The 14,815-nt window shown below is 41.5% G+C and overlaps 1 protein-coding gene across 2 annotated transcripts; it reads left to right on the top strand.

Moving 5' to 3' along the window:
- Positions 1–1,553: 1,553 nt before the first annotated feature.
- On the top strand, positions 1,554–11,297 carry ACOD1 (aconitate decarboxylase 1). Of its 2 annotated transcripts, XM_060636918.3 has the most exons (5): positions 1,554–1,672; positions 5,439–5,600; positions 6,377–6,466; positions 7,721–7,926; positions 8,814–11,297. In XM_060636918.3, the coding sequence occupies exons 1-5, from the start codon at positions 1,664–1,666 to the stop codon at positions 9,757–9,759; spliced, it is 1,413 nt and encodes a 470-aa protein (XP_060492901.1). In that variant the 5' UTR covers positions 1,554–1,663; the 3' UTR covers positions 9,760–11,297. The 2 variants fall into 2 exon arrangements, with proteins under 2 accessions (XP_060492901.1, XP_060492902.1); XM_060636919.3 differs by lacking the exons at positions 1,554–1,672; positions 5,439–5,600 and having other exon boundaries at positions 6,377–6,458.
- The last annotated feature ends 3,518 nt before the right edge of the window (positions 11,298–14,815 follow it).

Below are 14,815 nucleotides of genomic sequence, written 5' to 3'. Positions count from 1 at the left end.
AATAAGTTAGAGAAAGACAAATACCATATGATTTCACTTACATGTGGAATCTTTAAAACAAAACAAAGCAGAAACACACCCCTAAATACAGAGAACAAACTGGTGGGGAGAATGGGCAAAATGGGAGAAGGGGAGTGGAAGATAACGGACATCCAGTTATGGAATGAATAAGTCACGGGGGCGAAAGGTACAGCATAGGGAAGATACTCAAGGGTCCCATAACAGACGGTAGCTACACTTGTGGTGAGCACAGCATAACATATAGAGATGTCAAATCACTATGTTACCCGAAACTAACGTAACATTGTGCGTCAACTATCCTTCAGTTAAAAAAAAAATACTGGCAAAATCTGAGCCCAGAGAAACTAAATGATGGCACTTCTGCAAAAGCTCATCAGATATGATAAAACTCATCATTCCTTTATAAAGCTTTTCCACGGTGAGATGGTTGAAGTCATCAGAGCCCGTTTTTCATTTCATGTAAAAATGGTCTTAGGAATTTCTCAGATTTTAACTAACCTGTCTTCTGTACCACTATGAGCATAAACCAATTGTCCAAGACTAGACAGCCCAAGGGAAATAACAATTACCCAGAGAAGCAGAGCGAGGTCCAGCCTAGCCAAGCCACAGTGATTGATTAGAAGCAAAGAGGTCTGAACAAGCTGTCAGGCCAGCGTCTTTGGGCAATAATAGCAGGGAAGCAGGCGGTGTATCCTAAGCCAGGAGCCAGGCAGAGGACCAGGAATTGGAGACCTATATATGCAAAAATGCAGTGCAGGAGCAAACAAGTGAACAAGCTGGGGAAAAGTGTGATTAACTCCCAACGCCCTTCTAGGCTCTTAATCTCAAGCTGTCAGGAACTCAGGCTGGCACATCTATCCCTAGACCATGGTGTCCGATGGGGGTGAAATGGAAGGGGAAGATGAGTGACCTTAAACACTGTACATGCCATATTCTTTTGTTCTTAATTTTTTAAATGTTTATTTATTTTTGAGAGAGAGACAGAGACAGAGTGTGAGCAGAGAAGGGGCAGGGAGAGAGGGAGACAGAATTTGAAGCAGGCTCCAGGCTCTGAGCTGTCAGCACAAAGCCTGATGCAGGGCTTGAACCCATGAACCGTGAGCCATGACCTGAGCCGAAGTCGGTCTCTCGACCAACTGAGCCACTCAGGCGCCCCCATGCACGCCATATTCTACTTAACCAATCCACAGGGGACATTTGATTGTTTCTGATTTTTAATCTTATAAGCAAATCTGTGAATTATTTGTTGCTAAGTTTTTTTCTATACATTCATGCCTATTTCCTTAGGATAAATTTTTAGAAGTGAGAATACCTGGATAAAAGAGTGCAAATTTTTCTACTTTTGATGTATGACATCTAAGCACAAGATGCATTCAGTTCCCTGATATCTATGAGAAATCATTTGACCATTGTACATTACTTCCCAGCCTTGTCTAATTCTTCATCTCCAGTTGGGTTAAACAACTCATTGAGAGGAAGTGGAAGTAATCGTACTTGGGAGGTGTTGAAATCATGGAAACTTTAGCGTCAGAATGAAGTGAAAGAGAATGTGCTGGAAAGAATGAAGGGTATAAAGGGAGTCACCTAGCAAGTGAATTACTCCTCCAGTTCACTCCTGAGATAAGCTTCCTCTTTCAACACGATGCTCAAGGTATTGTTATATTTTATGTGCTTATTTAAATCGGTTTTCTAGCTTACCTCTCCTTTTCTCAATTTCCTTACAGCTTCCTGCTTCTTCTTCAAAAAATGGCATTTTAACATTTCTCATGCCTCTGAGCTATTTAATTAACTGCATCTTTGTTTTTCATCAGTGTTTTACCAGTAAGAGACATGATTCTGTTGCATACAATTAGGAAGAAAACAAATCATTGCAAGTTCATTGAATTGTAACCTCCCAGTCTTGTCTATGTCCATTATGGCATGGCCAGATTGCCTTTGTAATGATCTGTTTACTGTCCTTAGTTGCCTGGAGAAGATAATCCTATTGTGGCAGGAATCGTAACATCTTGGTTTAGTATTCTAGAGAGCTTAGCACAGTGCCAGACACAGAGTAAGACGTCATGAAATATTTATAAAAGGGTTGCATGTTTTGTCTTAATATATACATTAATCATAGCATATTATTGAAAAGAAATGTAAATGTCATGAGAAAATCAGGAAGACCAAAAGAAGTATTTTAGAAATAGATGGACTACGGACAGTGGGGCAGTTGCATGTTTATTTTCTCATGCTCCCTTCCTCAGGAGCCATTTCTTTGGCACACAGGGTGTTATTCAGAACTTGTCAGGGAATCCCCATGGGGCCCTACCTGCATAGGTCACCAGCACCATGGGAACATGCAAATGGATGCCACAGTCACCTTCCAGGTGCCATGTTGGAGCCCCAACAACAAATCCTCCCTAGGCATACAGCTTTCCCCATAAGGCACTCCCAGGTCAGATCTAACCCTGAAGAGGTAAACAACCAATCACCAAATGCCCTTAACTGTGGGAGCTGTGGGAGTGGAAAGAGACATAGAAAAAAAAGGTCATTTTGCTTAGAACAGGGGTCCAACCAGTTCTCAAAACTCCAAGTTTTCCTTGGTGGATCATCAAGCCAGGGCTTTTTCCTCCTTGCCTCCCTCTGCCCCTAAATATGTTTACCCAAATTTCTAGCAGCATGACAAAGTTATTGTTATTCTCCATCCTAATTAGAGACACCTGTGCCAGCACCCTCTCTCTCCCATTCATGTTCTCTCCTGCTCTCTCCCACCCCAGACTCCCTCACCTTTCTACCAGAGCTTCAGAGACATACAATGTAGTCCATCCTTTTGAAAAAGGCAGGGTTTCCTTGACTCGAGCATCTGAAGACTGAAAATATAGGACTAGCTGGTGGCCAGATTGAGGACTTGTAGCTGGGCACTGGATCCATCTCTGCACCTCCGTGCAGGCACTGTTCTTAGACACCCTGGATCTTCCAATTCAGAAACTCCTTACCCTATAGCTAATGTTTTAAAATGAGGTATCTGGGAGCACCTGGGTGGCTCAGTCTGTTGAGTGTCTGAGTCTTGGTTTCAGCAGGTCGTGATCTCAGGGTTTGTGAGTTCGAGGCCTGTATCAGGCTCTGCGCTGACAGTGCAGAGCTTGCTTGGGATTCTCCCTCTCCCTCTGCTCCTTCCCCACTCGCTTGCTCTGTCTCTCTCTCAATATAAATAAATAAACTTTAAAATAAATAAATAAATAAATAAATAAATAAATAAATAAATAAACTGACATATCTAATGCTCAGAGAGACCAAGGAGGTTGTACAATGATACAATACTCAGAGCAGAAAAGGGAAACCACCTGGCATTTACTAGGCAGTACTAAGCGCTAGGCATGTAGTGAAACACAATTGAAGAGTGGATGCTTTTAGCTATACGTAATAGATGTTCTCTTATGCAGATGTGTAGAAGACAAAATAATTGCCTACACATTGAAGAACTTGGTATTTAAAGGAATTGCAAAGTACTCTGCTGCTTATGAAATGCAAATAACCCTGCGGGTTTTTATTATCTGGTTTGTGGGTGGAAGCAGAATGGTCTTCTCCGCTAGGACCACAGGCACTTCATATTCAGCAAGTTCACAGTGAGCCCATTATCATTGTTCAGCTGCTCCTCTTCCTGTGCTCCCTCTCTTGGCAAATGGCACTGCCATATCCCCATCCCGAACCCGGGCTATTGCAGCAGTCTCTTACCTGCCCTTGTCTACCCCTTGACCCATTCTCTACATGACAGACTACATGAGAGAGCTTTGCAAAACACAGTTCTGATCACATCTACCTTTTTAAAGACAGCACTATGGCGCACCTTTGACGGGAAGTCTTCAGCATAGTGGAACCTCCCCAGCTTGGTCCAAGTCTGCGAATCCCTCTCACCTCCGCCCCTGCATGAAGCTCTGAAGCTGGGGTTGGCCCAAATCACTGCATCCTCTCATGCCTCCAAGCCCCGCCCATGCTGCACCTCTGCCTTTAACCTCCACCCTTGTCCCAGGCCCCTTCACCTGCTGACTCCCTTAAGTGTTCATAGCCAGCCCAGGTATCCATGCCTTCGGGTAATCTCCATCAACAAGAATGAATGGGAAGTCGTTCTCAAGTGTAATTTTAAATATCTTAGTGATCATATTTTTAAAAAGTAAAAAGAAGCTGATAAAATTACTCATAAAAATATATTTCAGGGGTGCCCGGGTGGCTCAGTCGGTTGAGCGTCCGACTTCAGCTCAGGTCATGATCTCACCGTCTGTGAGTTTGGGCCCCATGTCGGGCTCTGTGCTGACAGCTCAGAGCCTGGAACCTGCTTCGGATTCTGTGTCTCCCTCTCTCTCTGCCCCTCCCCCACTCACGCTCTGTCTCTCTGTCTCTGAAAAATGAATAAACCTTAAAAAATTTTTAATAAAAAAATATATTTCATTTACCAATATATCTTAAATATTATCATCTTAGCATGTAATGTTTTAAAATTATTAATGAGATGCTTTATATTCCTTTTTTCCTACTAAGTCTTCAAAATCCAGTGTTTATTTTACTCTCATGACACATCCCAGTTTGGACTAGCCACATTTCAAATGCTCAATAGCCAATGTGGAGAGTAGCTACCACGTTGGACATAATAGCACTAGAACATTTAAGAATCACCTAAAGATTTTAATGAAAACACAGAATCCTGTGCTATGCTTCTGGTTCATCTGGGGGTAAGGGGTAGGATAATTCTGGAGGTCTGGAGTAGGGACTAGAATGTTCATTTTTAACAAGAACCCCAGGTGCTTCGAGGTTTGTTTTCCTCTTTAGGAAATGTGGCTTAATAATTACATGCTCAGTTTTGGAGTTAGACCCAGAGAAATTTGTGTCCAAACTCCACCACGTAAGAGCTGTGGAACTTAGTGATGTCACCTTTCCACATCTGGGTCTCTACACCTGCAAAGCGAGTGGCGCTCATAATACCTACCCAGAAACTCGTGGCATTCAATGGATACTGTATTTACAACAGGCAGGACGATGCCTGGCATGTATCTAATAATGGCAGCTCCTAGCTGAATGCACTGCCCCCCACTCAGGCATGCCCACTTTATGGACGAGATGTCCCTCCCATCCTCTCCTAACTCTGTGCTTCCCTCCTCCATAGCCTACCCACTCTGTGATCATCATCTGCATGTTAGTCTGTGTTCTCAGCTGGACTGAGGACGGAAACTGGATATTGTGCACTCCCACATCTCTTTGCCTCACACACCCAGTACAGGGGCTCAGTACTCATCATTCTTCAGGAACGGAACTTAAGTTGATCACCTGAGTTTCTCCTTATGGAGCGAAACTCTTCACATAATAGTACCTCAGGCTCTTGTATAGCAAGGAATGGGCAAATGCAAAGTGAGTACAGCACTGTTCTAACACTCTTCCCTTTAAAGTCTGTCACAGAAAGCTTTGCCAGAGTGATCCATGGCTTGACAGTGGAACACCTGACAGACCACGTCATTCAGAGAAGCAAGAGAATGATTCTGGATACTCTGGGTGTCGGCTTCCTGGGAACCAATACAGAAGTGTTTCACAAAGCCAGTGAATATAGTAAGGTAAGAAGCACAGTGTCTACTTGAGAGATAAAACCAAGTGTACACATATGCCTGCTCGTGAGTCATGCCCACCAACGTGCCCAGAGATGTGTGCTCATGTGCTACTACTACTCTACTCTTCATTTTAGAGATATTACTTGGTGTGTATAGCATTGTTGTATATGGCTTTACGCTTTTCTATGCTCTATTTATCTGAGTTTTAATATTCATCCATATTTTTTACTAAGTTACTATCTAAAGACCAATCTTAAGACTAGTTTTAACACTAGCAATATCACATAATTTATTGTTATTATGACATAAAGCACTTTTTACCTGAGAGTCCTAGAAGCAATAACATCTACCCCAATAGTACCTACCATTCATTCGTGCAAAGACTTTAAGAGTCTCTTGGGAAAAAAGCTGGTTCGGCACGCTGAGCAGAGAGTGGGTGCTTATGCGGTAGACGTAATACCCACTCTCCACAATTAGTCCACCTTCGCCAGTATTTACCCTCAAGGAATAAATAAGAGTAAATTCAGACTCCATCCGCTAGAGCACCTGTGGATCACAGTCTGGGATAGAGCAACAGCATCTCCTCTCCCTTCCATGGACAAAGTTGTGTATTCTTCTACAAGGAAGAGAGGAATCCAATGGTGAAGGCTGCCATCTAGCACGAAGTTTTCAAATAAGGACTCTTAAAGTCATGCCTCCACGATGAGGAATGGCTCTTAAAATGGTGACTTGGCATGCCGTGTTTCCACTCTGTCTTACTGATTGATATTCCTTTCTTTCAGATCTACAGTTCCAATGTGGCCAGCACTGTTTGGGGTCAGCCAGACTTAAGGCTCCCGCCGACATATGCTGCTTTTGTGAACGGTGTGGCTGTAAGGAGGTTTACATCTTTTCTAATTTTAGGCAATCATAATAATTTCAGAGCCAGGAAATATCTCAGAAATTGCTCAGTTTCCATATTTCACTGATAAGTCATTGAGGTTCAGAGAGATAAAGTGGTCGGCCCTCTCTTCTATGTAGTTATTGATGCTTTACACTGAACTGACGCTTTTCAAACACATTGTGAAATAGAGGAAATCAGTTGGAGGATTTAGATAAAAATACCCTTATGGTATCTAACTTTGAACATCTATAGCAAAAAATATAAAACCCGCTATCCAGACTCAATTCCTTTTGTTGTGGCCACTACCAGTTCTTATTCAGTAACCAGCTTTTCATCCATCCTTTCATTCAACAGATATTTACTGAGAAAGAAACAGTGGCCATATGGTGTCTATATTTTCTGAAGCAAAAATCAGCACTTTTCATCTGACAATGTTTATGCTTTGTCTGTGTGTCAGCAGCAGTCTGTATCTATATACAAGATATAATTTAGACACGAATGTGTTGGGATGTCTGAGATAGTTTTATGTTTTGTGGGACAGTAGTTCAGAATACTGAAAGGCAAACACAATAGTGTATCTCAGAGTAAATGTCCAGCAAGCAGTGTCCAGATCAGCCACATCCAAGAGACATGGAAATCGATTTTTAAGTGAACTTCTGGCTATTACTATTTCATATCAGGGATAAGCAAATGGCTAGGATGAAGAGGAATAAAACCTCATAGCAGAAAATAATGATTTTAAAATATAACTTAGTAGTTAATCTGGGTTTGAGAGTTCTTGCAACTTCCTTGTAACTTTGAAATTATTTCATAACAAAAAGGTACAAAAATACATGGCCTGATATGGAATAAATGGCATTAAACTTTCAGTGCAACTTGTCTGGAGGGTGGGGAAGGAAGAGAGGAACAGCCGCCTAACTTCACAGCTTTGTTTTTAAGCACTCTTTCCAGGTGCTGTGGCAGAGAGCTCTGGCTACCTGGGTAAGAGCCAAGCTCACTGGGGCTCTCTAGCTGCTCCCTAAAGTCCTGCCTGCTCTAAGCAGAGGACAGCACATCCAGTACCCCGCCATATGATTAAGAATTACAGCCGGTCTACAGGTTTTATTTTCAGATAATCAGAGCTAAAAATCTCATATCAAATAGAGTTATTACTAAATTAAACCCTTACTGGTCCAAAAGCCATTGCATTCAGGTAAATCTAATTTGGTTTTTGGTTGTTGTTTGTGTGTGTATGTTTACATAGATTCACTCAATGGATTTTGATGATACATGGCATCCTGCCACCCACCCTTCTGGAGCGGTCCTTCCTGTCCTGCTGGCTTTATCAGAAGCTCTGCCTCCAAGTCCAAAGTGTTCTGGCCTTGATCTGCTCTTAGCTTTCAATGTTGGGATTGAAGTGCAAGGCCAATTACTGCGTTTCTCCAAGGAAGCCAATGACATACCAAAGAGGTAGGGAGAGAATCTGCCCCATCCAGAGGTAGATGCATTCCCCCTTGACTTGTCCACTGTTCTCTCTGTAGAGCTTTCTCACATAGAGGTGAGTTAGATCAGCTGAAGATATTAACATTAGTGCTGAGAGCTAAGTCAATTCTCCAGCCACACAGCAAACCATATATCCACATACTAAGGTATGACCCCAGAAGAAATAATGAAAAATCCCATTTGGGTTTAGAGAATCAACTAACCACAGCCATAAATAAATTGGGGCCTCTCGTCCTAGGGCGATTCACATCATTTTGGCACCCAAGGTGCTCTGAATATTCCTAATCTCATCTCAGAGCAGAATCTACTTTGATATTGGCTGAGGTCCTTCAGATTGAGAATATTCAGAAGATCCTGAACCTGACTGTTCAACCCATAGAGCAAAAATAGTCACATGCTGGCTAAGTCATGTGATTCAATCTTATATTTATTTTTCCACTTGATCCAGCCTGCTAGCAGAGGAGTAGATTGGAATACTGGGCAAATTTTCAATTTCTGCAAGGCCCTGCATTTTTATAGCTACTTACATGGGATTTCAGCAAGCAACAACTTTTGCCTTTCTGGAAATAACTATAAAGAATTTATTGTGTCAGGCACTGATGGAAGCGTGTGAATTCATTCAAAACTCACAAAACCCTATGAGACAGATATTATTGTCACCATGTTATGTAAGAGGAGACAGGTACAGACAAGTTGAATAACTTTCCCAAGATCACACAGCCAGTACGTGGTAGAGCGGAGATTTGAACCCAGGCAGCAGGGCTCCATTGTCTACATTCCCGACTATCATACCATACTGCCTCCTACTGACTGAGGTCTGTAAATCTCCAACTCTTTGCTTTTTTGCTTTCCAGATTCCATCCACCCTCAGTGGTAGGAACCTTGGGTAGTGCTGCTGCTACATCCAAGTTTTTGGGGCTCAGCATGACAAAGTGCCGAGAGGCCCTGGCTATTGCTGTTTCTCATGCCGGGGCACCCATAGCAAACGCTGCCACTCAGACCAAGCCTCTTCATATCGGCAATGCTGCCAGGCATGGGATGGAAGCCGCTTTTCTGGCAATGCTGGGTCTCCAAGGAAACAGACAAATCTTGGACATGCAGACAGGGTTTGGGGCCTTCTATGCCAACTATTCCCCAAAAGTTCTTCCAAACCTAGATTCCCACGCTTGGCTGCTGGACCAGCAGGATGTGGCCTTCAAGCGGTTCCCTGCACATTTGGCCACCCACTGGGTGGCAGACGCAGCTGCATCTGTGAGAAAGCACCTTGTAACAGACAGAGCCCTGCTTCCCATTGACCGCATTGCAAGAATTGTGCTCAGAATTCCAGATGTGCAGTATGTAAACAGGCCCTTCCCAGACTCGGAGCATGAGGCTCGTCATTCCTTCCAGTTTGTGGCCTGTGCCACACTGCTTGATGGCGGCATCACTGTCCCATCATTCCACAAATGCCAGATCAACAGGCCACAGGTGAGGGAGTTGCTCAGTAAGGTGGAGCTGGAGCACCCTCAAGACAACCTGCCAAGCTTCAACACACTATATTGTGAGATAAGTGTCACTCTCAATGATGGAGCCACCTTCACAGAGCGCTCTGATACCTTCTATGGCCATTGGAGGAAGCCATTGAGCCAGGAGGACCTACGGGAGAAGTTCAGAGCCAATGCTTCCAACGTGCTGTCCTGTGATACAGTAGAAAGACTTACAGAGATAGTAGAGAATCTAGAAGACCTAGAAGACTGTTCTGTCCTAACCACTCTTCTGAAAGGACCGTCTTCACCGGAGATGGTTTCAAAATCCATCTAGCATCTAATAATTTCATCAGACAGTTTCTCCTGAGGCTTACCAACATCTAAGTGACTTTATATTGGGGAAAAATCAGTGATTTGCTTTATAGAGCAAGGGTTTACTATCGCTCTGCCCAGGAACAAATGAAGCAAGGTGGAGAGAGTCCAGAAACAGAATTGGATGTTTATGGAAGGAGTCTTTTCCTATAAATTCTGCAAGACAGTTCCAATTACCTGAAGAAAAATAATAAATATGCAAGAAACACAGAGAAATTGATTTTATAAGTATTCATAAGGCTGAAATTCAAGTCACCTCTGATTTGCTTGTAAGGTTAATCTTTACAGAGGAGTTCTTTATGAACTTCATGAACCTTAAGATGTGGGAGGAATTTGAACCTACATGTAAGTTTGCTGACAGTCGACAAGGGCTCTGGCCTATTGTGCCACCAACATGTTTCTTGGACCATGGTTTTTTACAAGCCCCCCACAGTAGAGGGGGTGCTACTGGGTTTAAATATAAGGAATTAGTGGGTACAAATCCTGCCCCTACAACTTACTAGATATGACCCTAAGCGTGTTACTGGGTAGCCCTCTGCCTCAGTTTAAAGCAGAAATAAAAAGCGGTATAAAAAGTAAAACAGTTTGGCTCTGGAAGCCATGCTGCTAACCAGTACAATATACTGCGTTTTGTTACAAAAAAATTTTTGAGAAAAATATGGACGAAGCGTTTGACATGTAATAAAGAACGACAGCAAAAAATATGTGGGTAATTAAATAACTATTGACTTTGTAAAATAATAAAAATGTCTTATGTGGTTAAAAATTACAACTTTAGCAATACATATAAGCAGGGAGTTACTATAATTAATGTGCTCTAAATTCCTTATGTCATTCAAGAGAAGGGCAAAGCTATTAACTGTAGACTTTGATCTGTAAGTATGCATGTTGACATTTCCAGGGTAACCATTATAAGACAACAGTAGAATATACCACTTCCAGGTTAACAGAGAGAGAAATATGGAATTAGGAAAAAGAAAATAAACCAAAGGAAGGCAAGAAAGGAGGAGGAAAAGAAATATAAGAAAGGTAGAACATATAGAATATAAAATGATAGGAAAAAATCCAAATATATCTGTAATTACAAGAAGAATAAATGGACTAAATAGTTCAGTTAAAAAATACAGAGACTATGTATACGTAAAAAACAATCTTTAACAAGTTTATTAGCATCTAATTTACAAACCATTAACTCATCTATCTTTTGTCCAATTCAATGAGTTTTAGTAAATTTATAGAGTTGTACAAACATCATCACCATCCAGTTTTGGAGAACTTCTCTTCATTTTTTTAAAAGATTTTATTTTTATGTTTTAAAAATTTATTTTTAAGTAATCTTAGGTAATCAAACCCATAACTCTGAGATCAAGAGTCACGTGCTCTACCGACTAAGTGAGGCAGGAGCCCCAGGAGTACTTCTATCATGCCAAAAACAGAGAAACAAATAAAACCCTCATGCTGGTCTGCAATCAATCCCTATTCCCACCTCCAGCCTTAGCAACCAATGATCCATTTTCTATCTCTATGGTTGTGTCTCCTTCAGACATTTCATATAAATGGAATCATACAATATGTGGTCTCATGTGTCCAGTGTCTTTCACTTAGCATAATGGTTTTAGATTTTGCCATATATGTATCGATACTTTATTCTCTTTCACTGCTGAGTAGCATTCTGTTGTATGGATATACTACATTTATTTACCCATCCAGGAGTTGATGGACAGCATATTGTTTCCATTTTGGGTCTACTACGAATAACGTTTCTATGAATGTTCACATGCATGTCTTGGTGTGGACATATCTTTCCGTTCCTGTTAGGTAGATACTTGCGAGTGGGGAATGCTGGGTCATTTAGGAAGTACATGTTTAACTTTAGAAAAAACTGTTCTTCAAAGCAGCTCTATCACATTACATTTCCATCAGTAATGTGTGTGGGTTCCAGTTTCTCCAAATCCTCACCAACTCTTGGAATTGTCAGTCTTTTTTATTTTATCCTGTGTAGTGAGTACATAATGGTATGTTGTGGCCTTAGTCTGCATTTTCCAAATGACTAACTCTTGCCTATTTTTGACAATTATTTTAATTAAGTTGTCTTCTTATCATTCAATTGTAGGAATTCTTTATATATCCTGAGTATAAGTTCTTTATAGATATACGTTTTACAGATATTTTCTCCCAGTCTGTGGTTTGTCTTTTCATGTTTTTAATGGTCTCTTTTAAAGAGAAAAAGTTTTAAATTTTGGTCAACTCCATTTTATCATTTTAAAAAATTTTACTAAAAAAATATAGAAAATAAAAAAAAATTGTTATTGTTCCTGCTTTTGGTGTCATCAGGAGTCGTTTCTTAAAAAATCCAGGGGCGCCTGGCTGGCTCAATCGGTTAGCAGCTGACTTCAGCTCAGGTCATGAACTCGTGGTTCGTGAGTTCAAGCCCCACGTTGGACTCCGACTGCTGAGCTGGGCTGCTGACAGCTCAGAAGCCTGGAGTCTGATTCAGATTCTGTGTCTCCCTCTCTCTCTGCCCCTCCCCCACTCACACTCTGTCTCTGTCTCTGTCTAAAAATAAATAAACATTAAAAAATAATAACAAAATTAAAAAACCAGTTATATAAGTTATTTAAGACTCGTCAGGATGCAGAAAAGTTCAAAGTAAAAAAGTCGGGGAAATATCGATGGAACACTAACAAAAGCAAGCTGGAATAAATAAATGTTAATATTAAACAAAATAGAACTCAAGAAAAAAGCAGTCAGTTAAGCATCCAACTCTTGGTTTTGGTTCAGGTCATGATCTCGTGGTTTCATGAGTTTGAGCCCCACATCAGGCTCTGCACAGGCAGCACAGAACCTGCTTGGGATTCTCTCTCTCTCCCTCTCTCTCTGCCCCTTCTCCACTGGTGCTGTCTCTCTCTCTCAGAATAAATAAACTTAAAACGATAAATAAAGAAAAGAAAATATAATATAAAATAAATTAAATTAAATTAAATTAAATTAAAATCTCACAAGAACATTTATGGGGCGCCTGGGTGGCTCAGTCAGTTAAGCGACCGACTTTGGCTCAGGTAATGATCTCACAGTTTGTGGGTTCGAGCCCTGCATTGTGCTCACTGCTGTCAGTTCAGAGCTTGCTTTGGATCCTCTGTTCCCCCCTCTCTCTGCATACCCTCACTCTCACATGCTCTATCTCTCTCTCTCAAAAATAAACATTTAAGAAAATTAAAAATAAAAATCTCACAGAACATTTACAAAAAAGGACCATATACTGAGCCATAAAGCAAGTCTTAACAACTTTTTAAAGGACTGGAAGATATAGATCATTTTCTCTAATCACAATGAAATTGAAGTTCCATATTAAAAAAAAAAATCAGACAAGACTGAAATGTTTAGAAATAAAAATTCCTTGAAATAACTTGGGTCACAGAAGAAATGATCACAAAAATTATAAAACATCTAGAACCTACCAATAACAAAACCGCATATATCAAAATTTGTAGGCTATACCTAAAACAGTACTTATAAGTGTGTAAATTTTCTATGGCTGGCTCTGTATCATTTGGATTATGCTGTTCCATAGGACATATCCTGTAACTGTAATTAATTTGTCTGAACATGGTAAATAAAACAGGAGATCAAAGTCGTGGTTTCTACTGTGGCCTTCAGATAAAATTTAATTATCCCGTCTTTATACACCAGAAATTTCTAGGGGCAAGATCTAAGGGCTAGTAATAATATCCTCAGATAATCCTTGTTAAAAACAAGACAATAGGCCCCAAGTGGAGTCCTTATGCTAAGTCCCACATCAGTAAAATGAGATATACTTACAGTTTCAGCATTCCCAGAAATGGAATCATATCAAACAGGTCATTCAGAAATTGCCAGATCAGCACCAGTTAGCCAATATGCCTAACAGACCCCCGCCATTCCCCAAAGAAAAGTAAACTTGCAATAACCTATTTTGTCTCATATAACTTCCTTGTTCCTGCTCCCTTCTACCTATAAAAGTCTCTCATCTTATACAGCTCCTTGGAGCTCCTTTCTATCTGCTAGGCTCCATGCTGTAGGATTCAAATCAATTTTTCCTCAAATAAATTCTTAAAAAAATTAATAGGCTTCAGTTTATCTTTACACACCCTTGATGGATGTTTCAGACAAAAAGCAGGGGTTGGGGAAGAAGATGTCTCCTGAGGGGACCACAGCACTCAAGGTGACCTTGATATTGGTTATTATGCACACCGAGTTAACTGAAGGCAGGAGAAAATATGAGGGAATGTGGGTCTGTAGAGAGAGCATAAGGGTCCTCTTCACTGGCAGCCCTGTGCACCATCCGCCCCCACCATACCACATACAAAAAAATAGACGGTTCCTTTCTAGGAGAGTCAAAAGCTAGGGTATTTTTTTAGCCAGAGTGCTGGTAGAGAGCTTTTGAGGGAATGGGAGAGTAAAGCCGAGCCTCTTGTCTCTTCTGTCCATGAGGCTGGAGAACAAGGACAGCCTGTGAGTCTCCTCACCCTGAGAAAGGCCAAGGTGGGGGCCTGGACTGCTCTGATCTGCTATCTAGGCAGTGTGGCAAATGCTGGCTTTTCCCCTTCCATTCCCTTGGGGGTGGCAGCAAAGCATCCTGCTTAGTCTTTTGTGTTATAGGCTCTGTATCCAGGCAAATAAGTCCTCTACGTGGATCAGGCCAGACAACATGGGAGGAAGCCCACCCAAGACTGGGACAAAGGCCCCAGCTCAGAAAGGGGTTCATTCCAGCACCCTGTGTTTCTGCATCCTCAGCACACATTCGAGGCCTTGAGTCAAACTTCCTGTCACCAGACACACCTGAGGAGCCCTGGTGCTGGCTAGTATATATGTTTTGGGGATCCCAAGACCACACACACACTCAGGGATCACCAGAGGAACTTCGGGAACTCAGCAAAGAGTTGCACTCTGGTTAAGGGTTATACAGTGCAAGATTACGTGACAGGGTCAACTGGAGAAAAAGACACTCGCAGAGTCTGGAGGTTTGTGACGCCCCCTCC

The sequence above is a fragment of the Panthera onca genome, chromosome A1 (genome assembly GCF_046562875.1).
Source record: "Panthera onca isolate mPanOnc1 chromosome A1, mPanOnc1 haplotype 2, whole genome shotgun sequence".
Classification (NCBI taxonomy): domain Eukaryota; kingdom Metazoa; phylum Chordata; class Mammalia; order Carnivora; family Felidae; genus Panthera; species Panthera onca.
This window is presented reverse-complemented; position numbering and strand designations above follow the sequence as displayed.